Below are 23,342 nucleotides of genomic sequence, written 5' to 3'. Positions count from 1 at the left end.
AGTCTCCAAAACAACCATCAGACGCTCTCTACATGCCAACAAGCTGTTTGGGAGGCATGCAAGGAAAAAGCCTTTTCTCACTAACACTCACAAACGTAAATGTCTGGAGTTTGCTAAGCGGTACTGGGACTTCAACTGGGATCGTGTGCTTTGGTCAGATGAGACTAAGATTGAGCTTTTTGGCAACAAACACTCTAAGTGGGTCTGGCGTAAAACAAAAGATGAGTATGCCAAAGCACCTCATGCCCACCGTGAAGTATGGTGGAGGATCTGTGATGCTGTGGGCCTGTTTCTCTTCCAAAGGCCCTGGGAACCTTGTTAGGGTGCATGGCATTATGAACGCTTTGAAGTACCAGGATATTTTAAATAAAAACCTGATGGCCTCTGCCAGAAAGCTGAAGATGGGTCGTCATTGGGTCTTTCAGCAGGATAATGATCCAAAACATGTGGCAAAATCTACACAAAAGTGGTTCAGCAGTCACAAACTCAAGGTCCTCCCATGGCCATCTCAGTCCCCAGACCTCAACCCAATCGAAAACCTGTGGGGCGAGCTAAAGAGAAGAGTGCATAAGAGAGGACCCAGGACACTGGATGATCTAGAAAGATTGTGCAAAGAAGAATGGTCAAAATCCTCTCTGTGTTCTCCAATCTTGTGAAATGTTATAGGAGGAGATTAAGTGCTGTCTTGTTGGCAAAAGGAGGTTGTACAAAGTATTAACATCAGGGGTGCCAATAATTGTGGCACACATGATTTCAAGTTTTTTTTTTTCTTCTCTAAATGTGTGATTTTTTTTACCACCAAAGTAATGTACTTAAATAAAGGTTGGATTTTCTCTTTTTTGCATTTGGGTTCTATGTTGTTTTAAAAAAAAAGGAGAATTTTTTGAAGTCCACAACCACATCTTAAACAGGGTTGCCAATAATTGTGGAGGGCACTGTATATATATATATATATATATATATATATATATATATATATATATATATATATATATATAATGCAGACACTTTTTAATAAAATTGAAAAACTGATTATTGTTGATATGATGACCGTGCATGTTTACTTGCTTGTTCCACAATATTAAATGTAACCATAAATAAATAAAAGTATAACTCATTGCTTATAACATTTTATATATATGTATGTATATGCATGTATGTGCCTCACACCTTCTGGATTGAGAATTTGAATCCCACTTTTTACCTCTGCTTACTTCTTTTCTATGCTTCTTCCAGATACTTCCGTTTCTTCCCCCAGTCTGAAGACATGAGTTGAAGGTTGACTGACATTTCCAAATTGTCTGGTGTGTGTGTGTGATTGGTTCCTGTGATGAGTTGGCACCTCCATCCTATCCAGTTTGTTCCCTGCCTTTGCTCCTTGATTTCCCTGGGATAGGCTTTATGCTCCATGCGACCTTGTAGGATATGCGGCATATAATATTGATAGATGGGTTATGTTTGGCAGATTGCTGTGGGGTAACAGAAATCAAACACTTTGGGACATGTTGCTAAAGGGAAAGCAATTAACTTACCTTGGAACTGTGCATCTTACAACTTGAAAGCAGAAGTACTATTTTGTAAAGAAAAAACTGCATTTAGACATATCAAAGGAAAACCTGTCATGAAATTTGAACACTGCCAAAAAAACATATGAATCTTAAGCCAGGCTTGAATAACTTGGAAGGGTTAACGCAAAAGACAAGCATTTAGAGTCATGTTTCTTTTTTATAGAGCTGTCAGTATACAAATTCTTTATATTGGCAGTTATTGACCTCCTAACGCAATAACTGCAGATAAGACTCTTAAATACAGTAGGTCACAGAATTTCAGCCTAAAGATCCTTGAGATTACTGTGAAGTGTAAAACTCCAGAACCATGAAGATGGATTTGGGTTGTAATTAATAAAAACAGTCTGCTATAATGAGTTAGAACTGTAGTCACTATGAACAGTTTTTTCATTCAAATGCACAAACTGAAGAGTTTATAACCTTAACACAGATGGAACTATAATGAAATTTGCATTTCGTGTCATTTGGTGAGAATGGGTTCTGTTTTGTGTCTGGTTCTGCTCAAGGTTTCTTCCTCATACCATCTCAGGGAGTACACATGGCCAAATGTATAGTTATTCTTCTTCTTCTTTCGGCTGTTCCCATTAGGGGTCGCCACAGTGGATCATCCGTCTCCATACAACCCTGTCCTCTACATCTGCCTCTTTCACACCAACTACCTGCATGTCTTCCCTCACCACATCCATGAACCTCCTCCTTGGTCTTCCTCTTTTCCTCCTTCCTGGTGGCTCCATCCTCAGCATTCTCCTACCACTATACCCCATGTCCCTCCTCTGCACATGTCCAAACCATCTCAATCTCGCCTCCCTCACCTTGTCACCAAAACGTCCAACATGCTTATATCTAATCTTGTCCACACTCGTCACTCCCAACGAAAACCTTAACATCTTCAGCTCTGCTACCTCCAGCTCCACCTCCTGTCTTTTACTCAATGCCACTGTCTCTAATCCATACAACATCACAGGTCTCACCACAGTCCTATAAACTTTCCCTTTCATTCTTGCAGATACCCTACTATCACAAATCACTCCTGTCACTCTTCTCCACCCACTCCACCCTGCCTGCACTCTTTTCTTCACTTCTCTAACACACTCTTAATTACTTTGCACTGTTGCCCCCAGGTACCTGAACTCCTCCACCTTCTCCACCTCTTCTCCCTGCAACCGCATCACTCCACTGCCCTCCCTCTCATTCACACACATGTACTCTGTCTTACTCCTACTGACTTTCATTCCCCTTCTCTTCAGCGCATACCTCCACCTCTCCAGGCTCTTCTCAACCTGCTCCCTACTCTCACCACAAATTACAATATTATCCGCAAACATCATAGTCCGGGGAGACTCCTGTCTGACCTCGTCCATCAACCTGTCCATCACCACTGCAAACAGAAAAGGGCTCAGGGCCGATCCTTGATGCAGTCCGACCTTCACCTAGTACCTAATAGTACCTAGTACTACTTCACCTAGTAGACCTTCACCTAATAGTTCCAATCTATTTAATTCTGTAAAATCATGAGACAATGTTTATTGCTGAAAGCACTAGAAGAATTGAATTGAATCAAAATTAATTAAATTGAATTGAACTGTAGCCCATCTGCTGCTGTACTCAGTTGCTCAGCACCTTTCTACACTGTCTAGAAGTGCAAAGTGACCACTTCTAGCCACATATTATTCGAGTGATGCACAACTGTAAAGCAGTTTCATTATTTTTAAACTTATCGTTACTGGAAGCCAGTGGAGCTTGAAGGATCTTTATAAAAGGCTTTTATATAAAAATAAATAAATAAATAATAATCTAAATAGATAGTTTGTCTATGCTTTTCATTATTATTTACATATTACACTTATAAAACTATATTTTGTCGAACTAAAGACTATTGTGGACCTGTTTAGTGTACTGAAAAAGTATTATCCAGACTGTCTGTGTGCAAAAAATACAAGCACATGTGACACAAATATGATCTTAATTAACACGAATTAAAACATGTAAATTAGGAAATTGTGAAAATTCTTTTGTAGATTAAAGGAAAAGCAGGAAAGCTTTGTATAGCCAGTCTGAGTGAAATAAAACGTACAGGATAATGTTTGGACTAAACAGCAATAACTTTATCTACTCACTTCTAACATATAATTACCAACAAGGCTGCAGTTGTCTAAGCATTCATTTAATTCATTTCATTTAATGAAGTCCCGCTAGGCTGTCATGAGTGTATCTCATAAAAAATTCAGCTCCTTTTTTTTCGTAATGAATATAAAATGCTGGGATATTTTCTTTTTTCAATGTACAATAAATCCTATTTGTGAGTGTGTTATTTTTTTTTGTTATAATTTATATTAACACAAATGTATACAAATGTGCCAGCACTGATTCAGTCTGCAAATTTAATTACAAAAAACAGTCCTAGACAGCAGGCAGCTCATAACACTCAGTGCAGCTATTAGCACGTCTCTTTTACACCATCATACGAGATGATCAAAGTTACACATGAAGTCTGGATCAATGTAGTCTGAGTATGTAGAAGCAGTATTTTCTTTTTTTCTATTCTATTTCTGTCCTATTTCTGTTCTATTTTTTATTTATTTTTTGCTTATTCTTGTGAAAGTGTGAGTTTTAAAATACAGTATTCGATATAAAAGCAGCTGTCCGTCGGCATCATGAGTCACTTTACTGACTCGATTCTCTCGAGCAAATGAGTCAACTGGAGTAGATCTGATTCGATTCAGTCACCGCTCTGAGTTTCTGTGGATGCAACATGAATAGTGGATATAATATGAAAAAGTAGAAAATAAGGAAAATACTGTACAAAAAATTTAAATATTATTATAAAGAAAATAAAAATATAGTAATAAAATCAAAACGTTATTATTATCATTATTATTGTTGTTGCAATCAATTGCAACAGTTACCTTTTTTTTTTAGAAAATAAATAAAACTTTTATATATAATAAATTAACAATAAAATGCATATCAATTAGATCTTCATTCATTCATTCATTCATTTTAGCTCCATACCTTGAATTGCCTTGGTATTTCAAGTAAGACACAGTAAATGAAAATGTTTAAATTATTAAAATTATTATAAAAATAAACAAAAGTTATATTCTCTTAAAGTTCGACTTGCTGCAGTAAACCTGGACCTTATCTCTAAATTTTCTCCAACCATTTTAGTATGCAGATAAATGCAGATAATTGATTGGCATCAAGACCTATAATAATCTAATTGAAATATTTATGAGATGCTGAACTCAGCTCAAAATTCCCCGAAGTGGGATTAAAATTAATTTTATAAATAAAGAAAATATAGTAATAAAATAAAATAATTATTAAAATAAACTTCAGCAATTACTAATTTGTATTTAATAGATGCTAAATGGTGAACTATATATATAAATAATGTAACAATAAAATGCATATATTTATTTATTTATTTATTTATTTATTTATTTATTTATTCATTTATTCATTCATTCATTCTTTCTTTCTTTCTTTCTTTCTTTCTTTCTTTCTTTCTTTCTTTCTTTCTTTCTTTCTTTCATTCACTCATTAATTTACTTTAGCCCCATAGGTTTAAAACGGATTGGAGTCAACATCCAATCATCAAACGGATTGGAGTCAAGAAATTCCATCATCTAATCGAAATGCTGGACAAGAAAATCATAACTCAGCACAAATCACAGGAAGTGTGATTCAAAGAATTGCTTCTAAATTAAATTCAGCCCCATAGCTCAAATTGCTTTGGCATTTCATGTAAGATACAAGTGGTGAAAAAAAAAAAAAACAAAAAAAAAAAACAATATATATATATATATATATATATATATATATATATATATATATATATATATATATATATATATATGAGCAAAGTTTTAGCTTTGCTGCACTAAACCTGTACTTCACATCTACAAATTTCCTTCCCCTGTGTTTTTGTCATTTTAGTTTGCATTTAGTAAGTAGATTTTGAAATTGATTGGATTTAACTGAAATGTTTAACTCAGCACAAATCACAGGAAGTGTGACTCAAAAAATTGTATATACAGTATGTACACTAATTTCACTTTTGTACACCCATTCCATGTGCTTGTAATGAGTCTGATGACTTTATGTCATCATAATGGCTTGAGTAGGCAGGGGGTTAAGGGTGGGTGAGGTGCAACGAGAATGGAGGAAGCCCAGAAATCAGACAGAACACCAACTTGGACTCATCATTAAATTGTGAAATGAATAAGACAGGGGTCACCAACCTTTTTGAAACTGAGAGCAACTCCTTGGGTACCAATTAATGTAAAGGGCTACCAGTTTAATCTGAAATAACAAATTTGCTCAATTTACCTTTTAATTATATGTTATTATTAATAATTAATTATATTCATATGTGTAAAGACACTGATCGTGTTAAGGATTTCTCATAAAAATTATCAACAATAATTTAACAAAGTAGGAAACAGCTATTTTTAGAAAAGGCCCACGGGCTACTCATGTGGTCCTTGCAGGCTACCTGGTGCCCCCGGGCACCATGTTGGTGACCCCTGATTTAAGATATATTCATGGCATAGTAGGAATCAAGTTATTATACCTTCTAATACACGTTATACATGGTTAATGTGTGATTTTTCCCAGTATGGAAAAAAATCCACCCCAAATATAATTATTCTTTGTATTAAGGAATCGATTCCCGTGATCGAGTTTCCTAAGGGGGTCGTTTAAAAGGAGTCGGTTCCTTGGGTAAATCTCCTATCAGCGCTTTGTGAGCGCCAGTAGAGCGCATTCCGCTTCTCAGCAGCAGAGCAGAGCAGAGCAGATCACTTCACACCTAGCACATCAACCAGATCTGTGCTCTTCCCATGCACCTTCTGTGAACTTCTCCCAGATTTTGTTTCTTTGTTTGTTTGTTTGTTTGTTTGTTTGTTTGTTCCCAGCCTGCTGTAATTCCGGAGCGCAAAGCCGGTTGCTGGATTTGTTTGTGCGGAAATGTTGATAAAGTTGATCGCGTTGTGGATTTTCTGGATCGGTGTGAGCGCAGAGTTTGATGGAAGGTAAGCACAGAGATTTTGGTTTTTGCGCACAGTATTATCCATTTCCATATATATAAAAAAAAATATCTGTAGCATGCAAAGGGTTAGATGACCGAATGAAGCGCACAGTTTGTGGATTTTATGGGTTATGGTGGATCATGGAGATGATGATGTATCCATTCACAAATAAACTGATGCATTGCAATGTGTTACAACTGCTGCGCTCTTAATTGGCATCCACGCAAAATAACCCGACAATTACATTTATCTTAAAATGCATGCATGCAATCCTTAACTCAGGTAATTAAGGCAATGCTGTGCGTTATGTTCAGGCTATACTGTATTATAACGCATAAAAGGACAGCTAAGGAATGCCCGATTAGAGTGCAAGTGTGAGGGAAGTGTTTCCTTCTGGCTGAAAGATAAGACCGAAAGCGCGCGCCGGGTTGCCTGCTTTGGGCTTCATGTCCTAACATGAAATGCTGAACTATGCGAGGAGGCGCACTGCAAACCACACACACACACACACACACACACACACACATACATGCATGCATGCATGCCAACCCTCCAGAGATCACCCTGAGCCTCACGTGAACCTAACCCTGATCTCAAGATTATTGCAGGTCAAATTCTTCCCATGCAATAACGCGCTCTGCGCTTTGGGTTGAACTGAAATTAATGAGTCCTATTTATGGATCACAACTTCGCTTTAGGCACCCGTGACAGCTACATTTACCCAGTGAGGGCTTTTTTTTTTAATATATAAAAAAGTCTGTTTCAAGCCATTGCATCATACTGTTTTATTAATACACCTAAGCTTAACTTTCTCTGGGCATGTGGTTCTGCATGCTGCGGTCTCCTCTTACAGCTTGGTTTCCTGTAGGTCCTGCTGCTGGATTTCCCCTGCTCTAACACACCTGACCCAACTCATCAGGTCATTAAGAAGTTCAGCTGGGTGTGCTGAAGCAAGGAAGCACTAAAATGATACCCAGTGCGAGACACCGGTGTACTGGATAGCACTGTGAATTCATCAAACTGTATACAGTAAAAACTTGGCCACCCAAGCGCACTGTAAAAGGAGAAATCTTCTATTTTAGGCTCTGGAAAAAAAAAATTGGGCAATCATTGACTCATTATCTCAGCTTTTCAGTCTAATTTTACCTCAATTTATTTGTGAGGAGAATGAGGAGTGGTGCGGGATTTGTGGAAATATTTATAACCAATGGGATGCTGGATTTTAATGCAAGCACAGCCACCATAAGACTTTCAATCAATTCCTCTGTCCACATGATTATACACTTCTTTGCGGTATTTGCCAGATGTTAATGTGACCTGATTTGTAACATGAGAACAGTCGGCTAGGGATTGATAATCACACTCTATAATCACACTCTATTGTCATGGCCTGCACGAAGGAAGCGCTCTGAAAAAACAATTCAAGCGGGATACTTTTAAGTGCCCTCAGTTGTCTAGGAGAATCATGGAAGTGTTTTTCTATAAGACAATGTTCCAATTAGAAGCACTTAAGGAAGTGACGTGGGCAAAAGTACCCTTATTCTTTCAAGAATCGTTAAAGTGTGGAATGGTTTTAAATCTTGAATTTGGTTTTGAAACTTCTTACCTTACTTTTAGCCGTCAGGTCAACTTACAGTAAATTTGGAACCATTAGGATTTCTCGGTTGTTTCTTTTAGAGCGCTTATGAAGGTCTCACATAAAAACTTACAACTGAGTGTTTTCCTTTTGAAGACCAAACAGAATTGTTCACTGGAGCTGTAAACCCTTATTCAAAGAAATTCAACTTTCATTTTATCAGGGTTCTTCAGCTGCCACTCTTTCTGGATTTACTCTTAATGGTTCCACAAAGAACCCTACAACATCCGTGTTTAACATTACGTGTTCCAGATAGTACCATTTTTCAGGTGCACCCTGAGAATAAAGTGGTAATAAACACTCAGGTGAATGGGAAGTCATAGCTTAGGTGTTCTCGGTCTGCAGTGGTCATTATCTACAGTGGGAAATAATTATTTGATAACGAAAGAAAAAGAATATAATAAAAATCTGATTTTTATTTTATATAATATATATATATATATATATATATATATATATATATATATATATATATATATATATATATATATTTATTTTCCGTCTGATCCAATAAATTATTTGAAGTAAGTATTAAATCCCCCAAACAGCAAGAATTCTGACTCCCACACACCCAAATTAATCCTGTCCCTTTAAGTAAAGTCTCCTAATATCAACTCATTATGTGTATAAAAGGCACCAGTCACAGAATCAACATTTTCCATTCAAACCTCTCCACCACCATGGACAAACCAAAGAGCTGTCAAAGGACATCAGGGACGAGATTGTAGACCTGCACAAGGCTGGTATGGGCTACAAGACCATCAGCAAGAAGCTTGGTGAGAAAGAGACCATTGTTGGCATGATAATTCAAAAATGGAAAAAATACAAGAAAGTCAATCGCCCTCGCTCTGGATTCTATCCAAAATCTCACCTCATGGGGTAGGGATGATTTTGAAAAAAGTGAGGGATAAGCCCAGGATTACAGGAGCTTGTTAATGATCTCAAGGGAGCTGAGACCACAGTCACCAAGAAAAACATTGGTAAAACACAAACGAACACCATGAACAGGCCCATCTGACGTTTGCTGACAAACACCTAAATGATTCAGAGAAGGCTTGGGAGAATGTGATGTGGTCAGATGAGACCAAAATCGAGCTCTTTAGAATCAACTCGACTCGCTTTTGGCCTGTTTATCTGCTAAGGGTACAGGAAGACGTCACCACATGAACTGGGTCATGCACTGTAGAATCTTGAATCAGAACCTTCTAGCCTCAGCCAAAACAATAAAGATGGGTCATGGACGGGTCTTTCAGCATCACTGTGGCTAAAAACATACTGCCAAGGCAGCAAGCTGATGGTCTTGTAGCCCATTCCAGCCTTGTGCAGGTCTACAATCTTGTCCCTGAAGTCCTTTGAATTGAAGAGGTTGATTCTGTGACTGGTGTCCTTTATACACATAACGAGTTGATATTAGGAGTTCTTTCCTAAAGGGACAGGACTAATTTGGGTGTGTTGGAGGCATAACTGTGACTGGTTGGTTTGGAATCAAATACTTATTTCGCTTGATCAAATACAAATTAATTTATAATAACAATAACTTTAATCTGTTCATTTCTTTATAATTGGGTACATTTACAAAATCAGCAGAGGATCAAATAATAATGTCCCCCACTGTACCAAAAGTGGTAGAAAGGAACAGTGGTGAACCGGCGACAGGGTTATGGGTGGCCAAAGCTCAATGATGCACATGGAGAGCGAAGGCTGGCCCGTGTAGTTCAATCCAACAGATGAGCTCCTGTAGCTCAAATTGCAATAGCCCATGCTGTTAATGCTCAACCAACCCAATATTAGACAGGTGGGCATAATGTTATGCCTGGTCAGTTTATGTACTACATTCGGATCAAAGGTTCGATTTGTGAAAAAAAACACATGGTGTGTCTCTTATTGGACATCGAAATGCTGAAATTTTTTTTAATCTCCCTACATTAACCCTCCAGCACGCCTTATTAATGCCAACAGTGATGGACGGAGCTTGTCACTGGAGTCATTATTTGTCTATTGCCTCTGCTTATAAACCTACTTCACTTGCTTCAGTCTAAATTCATCGACAAGATCTTTCTCTGAAAGACCCATACATTATTTTCTTTCCTTTGGCAGGCCATTTAGAAGTCGTGTCTAATCGGCTGAGCCACACCTGAACTGCATGCAAGCGTTTTGTACCACAATGCTGGATTAAATGAATATAAAATCTAATTATAAGAGTTTGCTCAGAACCCGGAGAAGTGCTTAGAGGTGTTTGGATTCTTAGGCCGAGGTCAGACGAGTCGTATGGGTTGTGTTCCATTTACGGAAGTTATCATTAATGGTGAATTATTGCAAATAAGTTATTTGCAGTCTTCATACACTGACTAAGGTTAGAAATTATATTAACCTTAAAATATTGTGTTAGTTAATATTGAGTCCATGTTTACGATGAGCAAACAGACAAAAAACAACTTGATGCACAGATTTCCCCTAAAAGACCTGATCACCAGAATCAAACAATTTGAAAATATGTCGGATTCATCAACAAGGATAATCAACGAAAATTAATCTAGACACAAACGTTTATGTTTTTCCTGACATGTATGCTCACCAGTTTTATTATCCAAAGCAAAGGTTTCGCATTGGAGCAATATCTCCAATTTTGTTTATTCTTTGCTCAACTCACTATTTTTTGGAGTCTGTGCGCAGTTAGGGTTGTGTGTCAGTGCTGAGATTGGTGTGAGTTCAAGGACTTGCCTGAGAGCTGCTTGAGCTTTGGGACTTGGCCCTTCACTCATACCCATATGCTTGGATTGGATTCGGTCTGATTTAAAAGTAAATCAATCTCTGCTAGTTCTCTAGTAAAAATATGAGTTATAAATAACCTAATGTTGAGAAGGTGATTTTTTTTCTTGCAGTATTTTGAGATTATTATATCACTCTGTAGGAGAACCCAATTAAATCCTGGCTGTGTTCTATAACAGACTGTGTGAAAGCTTGGCACTATAGCGGCCAGAGCAAATTTCTTGCCTACTTCAGATTTTGTCCAATCTTCAACTGATTTGGCACACATCATCTTGACACCCTTCTGTCCATTTGTTTATTTAGACCTTTCATCTTATAATCAGAAAATTTTCACCACTTTCATGGTCAAAATCATGAGTGAAAGTACAAATCACGCTTAAACTCTTTGTCCTGTGATTGATTAGGCTACATTTGTTGCATGTCTTTTAATTTACAGCTTTCTGAATTTGTTTGCTTGGCCCCTGAAAATGACGCTTGCAAATAACATTTTTCTTCCTCGTTTTCTTCTTCTAGTTAGGACTTCAGCCTATAGAACTTTCTAGTGAAAAATTGTGAAATCTGGCACGTTGATCAGGAATTGTCTAAGGAACCATCTGACTAAGTTTGGGCCAAATGCTGCCAATGCTCTATTGCCACTATAGAGTCAAATATTAGCCTAATTTATGTGTATGATTATGGATTATTTTATGCATCTTGCACCATCCAGTTTAAACCCAGCATCAGCCTATAACCAGCTATTGTCTGAATCTCCCATGTTGCATAATGACATGAAACAAATCCAGCTCTGCATTGCCGCTCAATTCTGGAGAATGAGCTAAAATAATAATTACTACTATTCTGAACTTGAACACTTTCCACTATTAGGTCCAGGTTGCACAATATTACTAAGCCCTGTTCCATTTGATGCGGGACTTCCTGCCTCATTAAGCGTATTATTAGTTCTGTGAAATGGGTTCCATGCTATTCTTTTTCTTCTTCTGAATCACTTGGTGCTCTCTATCTCTGCGTTTGTCAGCTGTTCAGTCATTATCTGTGCACACATGCATTTCATCAGCATATAACCGTTCGGCATCCGAGAGACCAATGGCCGGTCGCACTAATATGGCTTCCTCTGCTTGGTCATAACACACAGATTGCTGGAATTTTATATTCACCCTTTTCATTATAAGCGATTAGCCTTCATTAGCTTGCCGGAGCGAGGCGTGAGGATGTGTTCTCAGGCAAACTCTTGTTTCAGTGCACACACACAGTGTGAATGAGTGTGGGATGTGACTGGCAAGTGTGTGTGTTTTGATGACCCATGTCTGATTGTAGGCCAGTCAGAGGAGGTGTCACAGGAATGTGAAGAGTATTAAAGGTCCCTTTTCCCCCTCCTCAAACCGTGCCATGCATCATTAAATCATTATTCATGAGATGACTTTATGCATATTAAATGACAGTGTGACACGCAATATGAATTTCATATGGGACTGTAATAATGGCTTCGGGCCTTTGTGTTAGACTAGAGCGCAAATTTCATGAATTTTTCATGACTCTCGTTCCACCCTCATTTGCGCCGAAACACAAATCACGGCTTCCTACCAACAATTTAGATCTTGGCCTCTACTTATGAACCGCAAGGAGAGTTTGAAGAGAAATGACTCCACCCGCATGATGGATGTAAGTGCCTAACACAGCTGAAGTAAGCCGTTGAGAGTGTGTGCTTGACATGGTGAGGTCAGGCGTTCGAATAGGTGGCAGAGATTAGTTGTGACAGTCATTTTACACCAAGTTAAGCATGGACCCTAGGCGCCAGGCATCTCCTTCTCTCTTTTTCCCAGTTTTCTCTCTCACGCTTTCTCTCACTCTGGCATCTCATTGGATGTGGTCCAGGGTTCACAAACGGCAGGTTGGCACACGATGACTCGTGCGCGCTCCTTTCTTGGCACTAGGGAGGTGAGATCAGGCTTCTTCCTTTACCACACACATACCAGATAGGGTTGACATTACTGGTCGGTCATATCTGTCTTCATTCCTCTACTGAGGCACATTTCTTAAAAATCACTTTGTTTTTTTTGTTTCATTTTTTTCTCCAAATATAACTGGCCTGTCAGAGTACCCCATTTTTAGCATTTTTTACTATCTTGGTGCTAGTGCTGGCCTTATTTCAAATCATTCTATGCTGGTGAAAAAAAATGCATTGTTTGCAGCTTCTGAATGGGAACCAAGAACCAGTGAACTCGAAGCATGCCGTTAAGGGGTTTCATTTTGTCACCATGGCAGAACCCTGGCATCCTTTGCAAGATGTTGTTGAAAATATTTGGCAAATTGCTGTAATGTGCTTTAGCTAAGAAAGGAATGGATGATAAATAGAACCTTACAAACAGTATACCAAGCTAATGTTATAAAATAGAAATGCATTATGGGACTGTTCTACACCTTGAAATGGTTTTGACTTGTTCCTCTGCAGTAACTATTGAATTTGCTATGAAGAACCCTCCAACAGAATCATTTCTGATCCGATAAGCCTTTAATTAAGAAGAATTAAGAAGCTTAAAACCCTTAAGTATTTGAAGAACCCTTAAGGTACCATTTAGGAGCTCTTTTTTCTATTAAACTGTTGAATTAATAGTAGGATTTTGAAATCTTTCTTTATTATTCTCTCATTTTCAGTTCATTGTACTCATGCCAGACACACATGCCAGATGGGCTACCATGAGTCCACCTGTCATTTATTTATTTTCTACCAACAAAGTGCCAGTGCTAGTAGTTTTTTTCCATTCTGTGTATTCATTCAGCAACAACAGCAAGAAAGCATTACACTTCCAAAAAGCTGTTAAGATTGTGGCAGGCAGTTGTGCTGGATTTTGTGCATAACAACCATGTTGGTCAAAAAACATGCAAATGTTACAATACCGTGCATTGATATATACTGCGGTTCTGCTTTTAACGTGGCATAACTGTGAGCTGGTGCTTAAAACGTTGTTGTTTATAAAATTCATAAAATTTGTTAAATTGAAGCAAAAGATGGCATTGTACCAAGAACCCTTGAGCGGTGGAACATGGTAATTAAGCTAGATAGATACATGTTTTATTTGTGGTAATGTTGTAACTACTGTCAAATAAATTACTGAAATCGCTCCTAATTCCAAAGAGCTAATTTACAGGTAGTCATGTAGTTCATTAGCTATTTGGAATGACAAGTGGATATCAGGGTCTTTTTAAATCCTGGCATTGCTAATGAGGGTAAAAACGTTAGAGGTGTTCTAAGGTAAATTATTTTTGTTTTATTTTATTTTTGTTTATAACTATTTTACAATGTTAGAATTGCTTGGAAAAGTAATTAAATTATTATTATTATTATTTTTTTTTTTATTATTTAAATACCTTACTTGTCTTTTTTAAATACATATTTTAGTTTCTTTTACTATCCTTTTTCTCTATATTGCACATGTCTATGATGGGTTGTATAGTTTTGGTTCTTTGTTTGTACGTTTTCTCTGATTGCATCTCTCTGTCCTTGTTTTTCTGCTATATCTATTTGATCTTTTGCTTGTCTGAGTCGCTGTTATTCATAACTCACATCTAGTTAATGATCTTTTGTAGCCTAGTCTCTCTCTCTCTCTCTCTCTCTCTCTCTCTCTCTCTCTCTTTATCTCTCCATCTCTTTATCTCTCCCCGCTATCTTCTATTGTGTCCCTGCAAACCCCACTATGCAGCTATGCAAATGATCCGTCATTCAACTGCAAGGCGTACTGCCACATAACTGCAGAGACCTTATTGGGTTTGAAACCAGGGTTAAAATCTCCTATCTGGAGATCAGCCATGTTAATTATCAGCGCTTGCAATAAAGCAATCTGCTTCTCATCTCTATCCGTCGGTGCCTTAGTTCGAGCTGATTAGCGTCTTTATTATATAAATGAGCATAATCAGGGATGATCAGATTTAGTATCATGGCTAATAGTTCCGTAATCATTTAGCAGTCAGTATTTAGGTACGTGTTTTGATTGCATTTGGCGATCAGAGACTCGACGCTGAGTGGAGACGTATACAGCGAAGGCAGAGCGTGGCCATCCAGCTGTGTGCATGTGTATGTGTGTGTGAGACAAGAAACAAGAAACCAAACAACGACCGTGTCAGAGTAAAGCCAGACACTGGCGCTTAGCATGCCCGGTGTGACTTCGGAGTCTTTGTGAAGAGTCATGTCCCTGTCTCTGTGCCAGACAGCACACAAACATTTTTTCCCAGGCCTGCCATGCCTGCTTTCCATCAACCCTGCTCTCCAAATGATTGGCAGCAGGGGCAGCCAGAGGCATTAGCATTTTCCCTGGCTGGAAGGAGACACTAATCGAACCGGATTGAGGTGAGTGTGGACGGAATTAACAATGCCACGCTCTTATCGCAAGTCCTTTAATCTCAAACCCCGCCTCCTATATCTTTTATTTTCTCATACTCAAAATGGTCACTTCTCCAGGAAAATGATGTTGATGTGTATTTTTAGTCTCAAACCTGGCAAAAAGATCACCTGATCCATCTAGGTCAGGCAATGACCATATTTTGGAATCTGCTGGACTCCTTTTTGCAGACCTTAAATGGTTCGTTCCTCTAGTTTAAAAGAAAAAAAGAAAACAAGTCATAATCCTGCCAAGAAACTGGGCTTATTTTGCAAGAACTGTTCATCTTAGCCTAAAGACATCTCATTTCACTGAGAAATGACCTACAGTGGATTAAACACAGTACATCCCCATCCAAAAAAAAAGCATCTCATTTCTTTCGGTCATGTTGAATTTTGTCCAGTGTTCAAACCCTATTCTCATTTTCTGCACCATCGCTAGTGGATGCTCGGGTGTCTGCGGGGAGAGCAGATAGAGCTCGTCTCACCACCATCGCTGAACAACGGGGTGATAATTCACACTGGCGTTATCTGCAGCCCCTCTATCTTCACATACAATGGAGGCAGTGTGAATGCAGATAAGGTGTCATTGACTTACTGATGAATTGGATAAGCAGCATCAGCCAGACAGGCTCAGAGATATTGCACACAACACAGACTCTCATATAGCATGTGAAAATCACCCTTGTTAAAAAAGCATTTGCTTTTAGTTTAAAATATCTTTTAGTTTTTCAACTATACAACCTTACCAACAAGATAAATCATGGATGACAGTTCAAATCAACCTAACAAGACATTTAGGTAGGAAATGGTGTAACTATATATTACGGGATACCTGACTTTTCCAGTTTTTTTTCCAAACAGTTGGAGGCACACAATTGTATAGGATGTCTTTGGATATGGTAGCATTAAATTCTCTCTTCACTTGAACAGGATATTGAAACCTGTTCCAGCATGATGATGCCTCTGTACACAAAGTAAACTCTATGAAGATATGCTTTTTAGGGGTTGGAATGAAAGATCTTGAGTGGCCTGCTATAGAGCTCTGACCTTAACCCTATTGCACACCTTGGGATGAGTTGGAACTGGAACTTTGACTGCACCCCAGGCTGCTCACCTCACATACAACCATTCCTGACGTTACTTAAACTCTTATGTCTAAATGAGCACAAATCTCTAGACGTTATTATAACAGCAAATAGGGATTAAATGTGGAATTGCGTGCTCAAAAAGGAGATATGAAGCTTATGGTCAGGTGTCCAGAAACATTTGTTCATATAGTGTACAGTATTTTATATGTATGTATTATATTATACATATTATACATATTATACAATGCTGGAATCTTAAGGAAAACATTGGCAATTTGCCAACATTATAATGAAATACAATTACACAAATAATGATGTATAATAACTGTTTAGTTGTCTTTTATTATTTATTATCTTTATATAATTAATGTGAAATACCAAAGTTGCAGCTTTCCTGTTGAATGTTACAGTGCTGATGCTGGAGAGTCCTTCCAGAAATATTAAATATAAATTTCCTCACAGCAAATGCATATTTGTTTAAAGATTATGTGGAGTGTACACTTTACAAGTACCTGTAAATTGGTGGTAACTATAGATACTATATTAATAAACGTATTGATATAAATCTGCCAGAGGTACTGTAGAAAATTAACCTTGACCGTGTGACCAATCAGAATGAAAAGCAATGCATCAATTTAAAAGCAATTAAGAAGAAACCTTCATTTCTCTCTCTCTCTCTCTCTCTCTCTCTCTCTCTCTCTCTCTCTCTCTCTCTCTTTCTCTTTATATATATATATATATATATATATATATATATATATATATATATATATATATATATATATACACACACACACACACACACACACACACACACACACACACACACACTGTAAATGTGATACAGTGCCCCAAGCCCAGATAGGGTTCTTATCAAAAACTAAAATAATATTAATAAAAATCGTATTAAATATGATCAGTTATTATAAGAAATTGTATTAAAGCTTTGCTTGATAGATAGATAGATAGATAGATAGATAGATAGATAGATAGATAGATAGATAGATAGATAGATAGATAGATAGATAGATAGATTGTGGTATTTGAATAACTCAAATATCTCAGTGAGGTGGGGGAAAAAATATAGAAAATCCACCATGTTGAATGTTTGGGATTATTTTTAACAAAATTGCAGAGATCTGAAAAGTGAATTGCTGTAAATTCTTATTATTTGCTGTAATAACTAGCCACAGTCTGATGGTTAACTTAAAGCAGCGGAAATGGCTGAATTCATCCTGCAGGTCACTGAAATGAACTGAAATTATATGATATTAAAGGTGAAATGATGTATTGTTTCAAAGCAAACCTTCGCCAAAGTCAATTCAGCATGATGTTTTGTTGATTTTACTGATAGCTGATTTCTATTCCTGACAGGTGGCCCAGGCAGATGGCCTCGTCCAATGGTCTGTGCCGCTACGGCACTCGCATCGATTGCTGCTGGGGCTGGACACGGCGCTCCTGGGGGCATTGCCAGCGTGAGTAGCCTGCCGCTCCTGTGTGCAACCAGGGCTCTGGGTGCTAGCTTAGGGGGCTTCTTCACTTCTATTATATGCGCTAACTCTCTGCTACACACACATGCACACAAATGTAGACTGACTATGCAGCAAGTCACTGGCTCTTTATTAAAGAAGAAACATTTAGAACTGAAATCACGTTCTGATTTTATATTTTTACACATTATTTAACATCACAGTGCATAACAGTTTTAACAAAAGTAAATTTCCCAGTGCTTATCTGAAACCCTGGGGAGAATGTGCAACAAAACAGGAAGTGTAGAACTCAAGATGTACCTCAATATCAGATTTAAAGACGGTTTGTCCACTTCTTATGATGCTGGTGACTTGTAACATGAAGTCAGCATTAACTTTCGAAATCCTGACAGATCAAAATCTAAATAATATTCTTATACCACAGCGCTGTTGAATTTGAGCAGTAATGATGACCTGCAAGGTTTATATTTATTCACGTTTTAATATCCTATTATTTCCTTAGTCACAACTTTCTCGTAGACTGTCATGGGGTTATTTCACCTCAACGCATTCAAAAATGTTGAGTGCGCTAATGCCATGCTCCGAGACTAATCCTGATTTTAAATAATGGACACTAATGAAATATAGAATTCTCAAATTCTTTACAATTTAATTTAATGGCAGCAAACTGAACCACAGCATTGTAATATTGACAAATTCTACTGTAAGAAGATCAAGATTTATAATTGCCTGTATAACCCAGTGCGACTATTTTTCTGCGGATTATTATGACTAGTGTCATAAAAGTATTTCATAGCAACATTATTAAGTATAGGAAGATTGTTTGATGGTTGATTGTGTTTTTATTTGACGTAAGCTAAAAAAAGAACTAATTAGTCACGAGGCATGCCATACTTACCAATTAATTTGTACATGTCAAGGAAACAGTCATGATTTTGCTTTCTATATTTTCTCGTACATCGGAAATAAATTCGGTTTTAAGGTTGTGAGTTGTAATCCCAGCACCACCAACCTTTAGCAAGGGCCTTAACCCTAACGGCTCAATTGTAGGTTACACTGAATAAGAACCTCTGCCAAATGCTGTAAATGTAAATGAAATTTTTGGTTATGCCTCTGCCATAAAAACACACAACATGCTTTAGAACTGGTTTAAAACATCAGGTGCAGCACACAGGCACTGATTTTAACACACATTTGAAAATACTTCAGTATTCTTGTTTATTCCACGTTTACATGAGCCAAACGAAAAGTTTTACTTTTGAAGTTTAAACCCAAGTGAAGCACAATTTACCTCACCAATATTATAGCATCAAGATATACTAAACAACTAGATTATATTCTGTTTCGTTTTACGTAAAATAGTGATATAGTACAGCGCTATGTAAGGATTACTGTATTGTTTATTGTATTTAGAATGTCGGAAGGAGTCTCCAGTTTCACTGGTTTGTCAGCGGTAAAACCATTTCAAAATCTCATTGCACTTAATGGTACTATTGACAGGCTAGTTTTTGCTTTATTAACTTTAAAAGAGAAAACAAAGAGGCTGGTGAGGAAATGGATGTTTATAGCTACTTTAATGTAAATGATAACAGGAACATGTCTTATGGACGTTACACAACATTAAATGTTACTATAAATTGATAAAACATCAGTTTATGTCGACTATTTGCTGTGGTATAAGAGGAACAGAGCACTCTGGGACATATAATCAAATGGCACTTTCTTGTTGATTATTTTCCTAACTTTCCATTCCATTGTGTTTTATTCCTTATTTAAATACACACTTTGCAAGAAAAGCCCACTTCCCAGCTCAAGTGACTTAATCTTCCTTTTTTTTAATTAATGAGGTGTTAATTGATGTAACACCAGGGCGAGCCGCGATAAAACACACTCCATTTCCTGGATATCGTCCGGAGTACAGTTCCCTGAATGATCCTACACCACTAATAAGAACGATCTTCAGACTGAATACCTTTCAAATGAATGCGTAATCAGTGTAGATGGCCAATGAGCCATGATACTCATGATCTCCTCTCTTCTTGTACTCACAGTGATGAGCTCGCACTTTCTTTCTACCCAAAAAAAAAACCCCACACATTTACATCTCCACAAAATATTTTTTTCGCATACAGAAGCACTCAGTTCATCAAGTCCATTCAGAGCATTTAGATGATGAGATAGGAGCGCTTGCATTAACACCATTAGCATGTTTTATTTGTCCACTGCCGCATGTTCTGCACAGATCCAATAAACTTAAGGCATGTTTCCCCAGCCTAAACATTTAGGCTTATGGTGAGATCAAAATAGCCTCGCGCTCTGGTGTAATTGCGTTCGGAAGGCGTGCAAGGATATTATTAGCGAGCTGAGTGTGGCTGGCAGCCTGACAAATGCACAGCTTTCTCTGCATGGCTTGTACGCATGATATTCCAGGTGTTGCTTTTGCTGTGGGGAGCACTATAGATCAGGATTCGCTCAAGAAGAAAGCTTGACTCACAAATCAACTCATGGAGATGTAAGTAATCGGCTAATGCGTTTTTTTTCCCCCCTAACCCCATGGTGTCTGAGACGTCTGTGCACCGAGCCGCAAGTCGCTCTTATCTCGTTTAGTTTATGTGCCTCCTGTCACGTAATCACACATGAAGTGGGATGAAACGAAGCATGGGGGCATACCTGTGATTTTTGTATTGAATGAGTGCGAATGAGTGAGTAAGTGTGAACATGTCTCTCACATTTCCTCTGGTGCTTTTTCAACACAAATACAGTGTTTATGAAAAGATTCAACATGAACGGCTGAGACCGGTGGCATTTAAACCTTATAAGATGACATTTGCACACCACTGAACCCAAGCCTGACATTTCTCCGTATGGTTGGTGGAACAAAAAATAGTTAGTGGTTGCTGCTAAGTGTAATTACAGTATTTGTTTTCATAGTAATTTGCCAAAAGATCTGAGGGAAATGTTGACATTCCTGGCTGTTTTGTCATGTTACCTGTCTTCCTGCTGTGAAAAGATTCCTCAATTTCCTTTATTTTTGAAAATGTTTTTGTGGGGAAAAACTACTAAAAGGTTTTTTTAACAGAATAAAATCTGAATTGAAAAGGCAATAACAAGCTCCGAAACTAAATTCCAAAAGCTACAAACTGGTTCTAGAAAGAACTGGCAAAGTGAGCAAACTTACAGCCCAATAACAAAAAAATAATCCCCAGTCTGCTTCAGTAGAAGAAAACATAAAATCCATATTTTTTAAAAATGTTTCCTCTATTAGAAAATAGGCTGAAAGGTCTTTGGTTATACAGCCCAGGAACTACAATCCTCTTTCCTCCGGTGGTAGCAATCTTAAAAAATCATAGGTTCTTGAAAAGGTTCTTACAGTAAAAATGGAAGCCGAGCTCACAAACAAAAAATCTGTGGCTAAAATCTTAAAAATGTCAGGTAGCTTATGCTGACAGAGGATTTTATTTTATGGGGTTTAGTTCCTGAATTTTTTGTAACTTTTTTACTTCTGAAACCTCTTCAGGAACCCAGTAACAAAGTTTTTCTACTGAGGAAATTTTGCGAACGTATGAATTTAAATTTTGCTTATAATAGTATATTTTCCAGAGCCAGATATTTAGTTCCTTGGTTGAAGGTACAGGGAAATTTATTACCTTTAATCTTAATTTTGTTAGGAACCCAGGAATTTTGTTTTTTACCAGAGAAACCTATTTAAAACATCTGGAAATTAAGGTCACAACTAGAAGCTTTATTACTGGATTTTCCAGATTTTTCTTTTTGTATATTACCTTTTCATGAACCTAGGAAATGTAGTCAGGTTTTTTTTCTGTAAGGGTTTAGGATTCTGAGATGCACTTTTCAGAACTTTTTGTACTTTTTCACTTCAGGAACCTTTCCAGGTACTCAGTTTATACTGTTATGCTTTGCATAGTTCTTGTAATGCATTTTGAAAATTATTATTTGCTTATTGTTTGCTTCGGATTTCGTCAGGAAAACGGGATCTGTAGGTAGGTTTTTTTTTATATGAAGAACATGGATTTTACTCTCTGGGTCGTATTTCAAGAAGTTTAATATGCAAATATTCTTTAGGTTTGTTTACAGTGCAGGTAGAATTTTTTATATTTGTTCACAAGGGTCCTGAAAATGTTTCTTTCCTGAAAAAGATTCTGGATTCTCCAGGGGAACATGCATAAAACCTCAACCTCAAGGTTAGTGTGTCCCCAATCACAGCTAGTGTGCAATCATAGGCCCGTCACGTACTCGGCAATAATTGAAACTGGCTGGAGAAGAGAGAAGAAGCAGGATAAGGGTGAATGAAAGGGACAGCAGGAACTCTGTCTTTCCCTGATTGCAGCATTTCAGCTTTTCTCGTCATCCGTCACATTCTTACACTCCTGGGGACATCCTGAAGTGCAGTGGGAGAAGATCCTTATAAAAGCCTGGCAGAGGAGACAGGTCTTGAAGGGGAAAGTGCTCCACATTGAGCTGGCGTACAGGCCTGCTCTGTGCACCACACCCAAACAAGGAGAGAGCCAGAGCCAAATGCTGGCACTGTTCAGTTCAGTAGCTACAGGATGATACAAAGAGGTATTTTATATCCCAGAACATCTGGATTCTGGAGGGCAAAGCTTCACCTTCAACATAATCAGAGCTGATGAAGGGCTTTTTTGTTCTGTCTCTTGTTTCTCTCCTCCTGATCTGTAATCTTTTTCTCTCTGTCTCTCTTTGTATGATTATTTTTGTCTTTTTTCATTCTTAAATGCACAAAAAATGTGCAATTCTGTATAATTTTTGTGCTTCAAATCACCAAAAGTGGTCAAAATTAAATTTGTCTTTACACCAGATTTGGCTTCACAATTGAGCGATTATTTTGGCTGCGCTGCACAAAATTTCGATCATTATGTGCGAATGAGAATTTTTCTTTTATCAAGCATTCTGCGTTGGCGTTATAGATGTACATTTCACTAGAAATACTTGGACATAATTAGAAATGATGAAACTTATTTCCCAAGGTTCATTTTGATTTCAGATTTGGTTGATTTTTGCAGGACATTTTAATAAGTTGGGGAGGTGTAGTTGTTGTAGGTGTTGTAGGTGTTGTAATCCAACAGAGGAACAGGAACTAAACATGTAGTTACATATAAAAAGAATAAATTAGGTAATAGGAGCAGGTGACTGCTGAACATTTTGCTGACACAATTGTCCACAACAACCAAATACTGGTCACCATTATTCCTAATGACCAATCACTGATCATCCTTATTCCTAATGCTACGTCACTGATCACCATTATTCTCAGTGTCCAATCACTGATCTCCATTGTCTACCAATTACTGATCACCATTGTCTACCAGTGAACACTCACTGACTTACTGATTACCTTTGTTGA

At 37.6% G+C, this 23,342-nt stretch overlaps 1 protein-coding gene across 7 annotated transcripts in view; it reads left to right on the top strand.

The window, feature by feature from the left end:
- Window positions 1-6,336: 6,336 nt before the first annotated feature.
- npnta (nephronectin a) overlaps window positions 6,337-23,342 on the top strand; it is a 65,866-nt gene continuing 48,860 nt past the window's right edge. For all 7 annotated transcript variants that reach the window (XM_046869072.1, XM_046869056.1, XM_046869029.1 and 4 more), the window contains exons 1-2: window positions 6,337-6,604; window positions 17,844-17,944. In XM_046869072.1, coding sequence (XP_046725028.1) covers window positions 6,540-6,604; window positions 17,844-17,944 — 166 coding nt within the window. In that variant the 5' untranslated portion in view covers window positions 6,337-6,539. The remainder of the gene's footprint in view (window positions 6,605-17,843; window positions 17,945-23,342) is intronic.

This window comes from Silurus meridionalis, chromosome 2 (assembly GCF_014805685.1).
Source record: "Silurus meridionalis isolate SWU-2019-XX chromosome 2, ASM1480568v1, whole genome shotgun sequence".
NCBI lineage: Eukaryota > Metazoa > Chordata > Actinopteri > Siluriformes > Siluridae > Silurus > Silurus meridionalis.
This window is presented reverse-complemented; position numbering and strand designations above follow the sequence as displayed.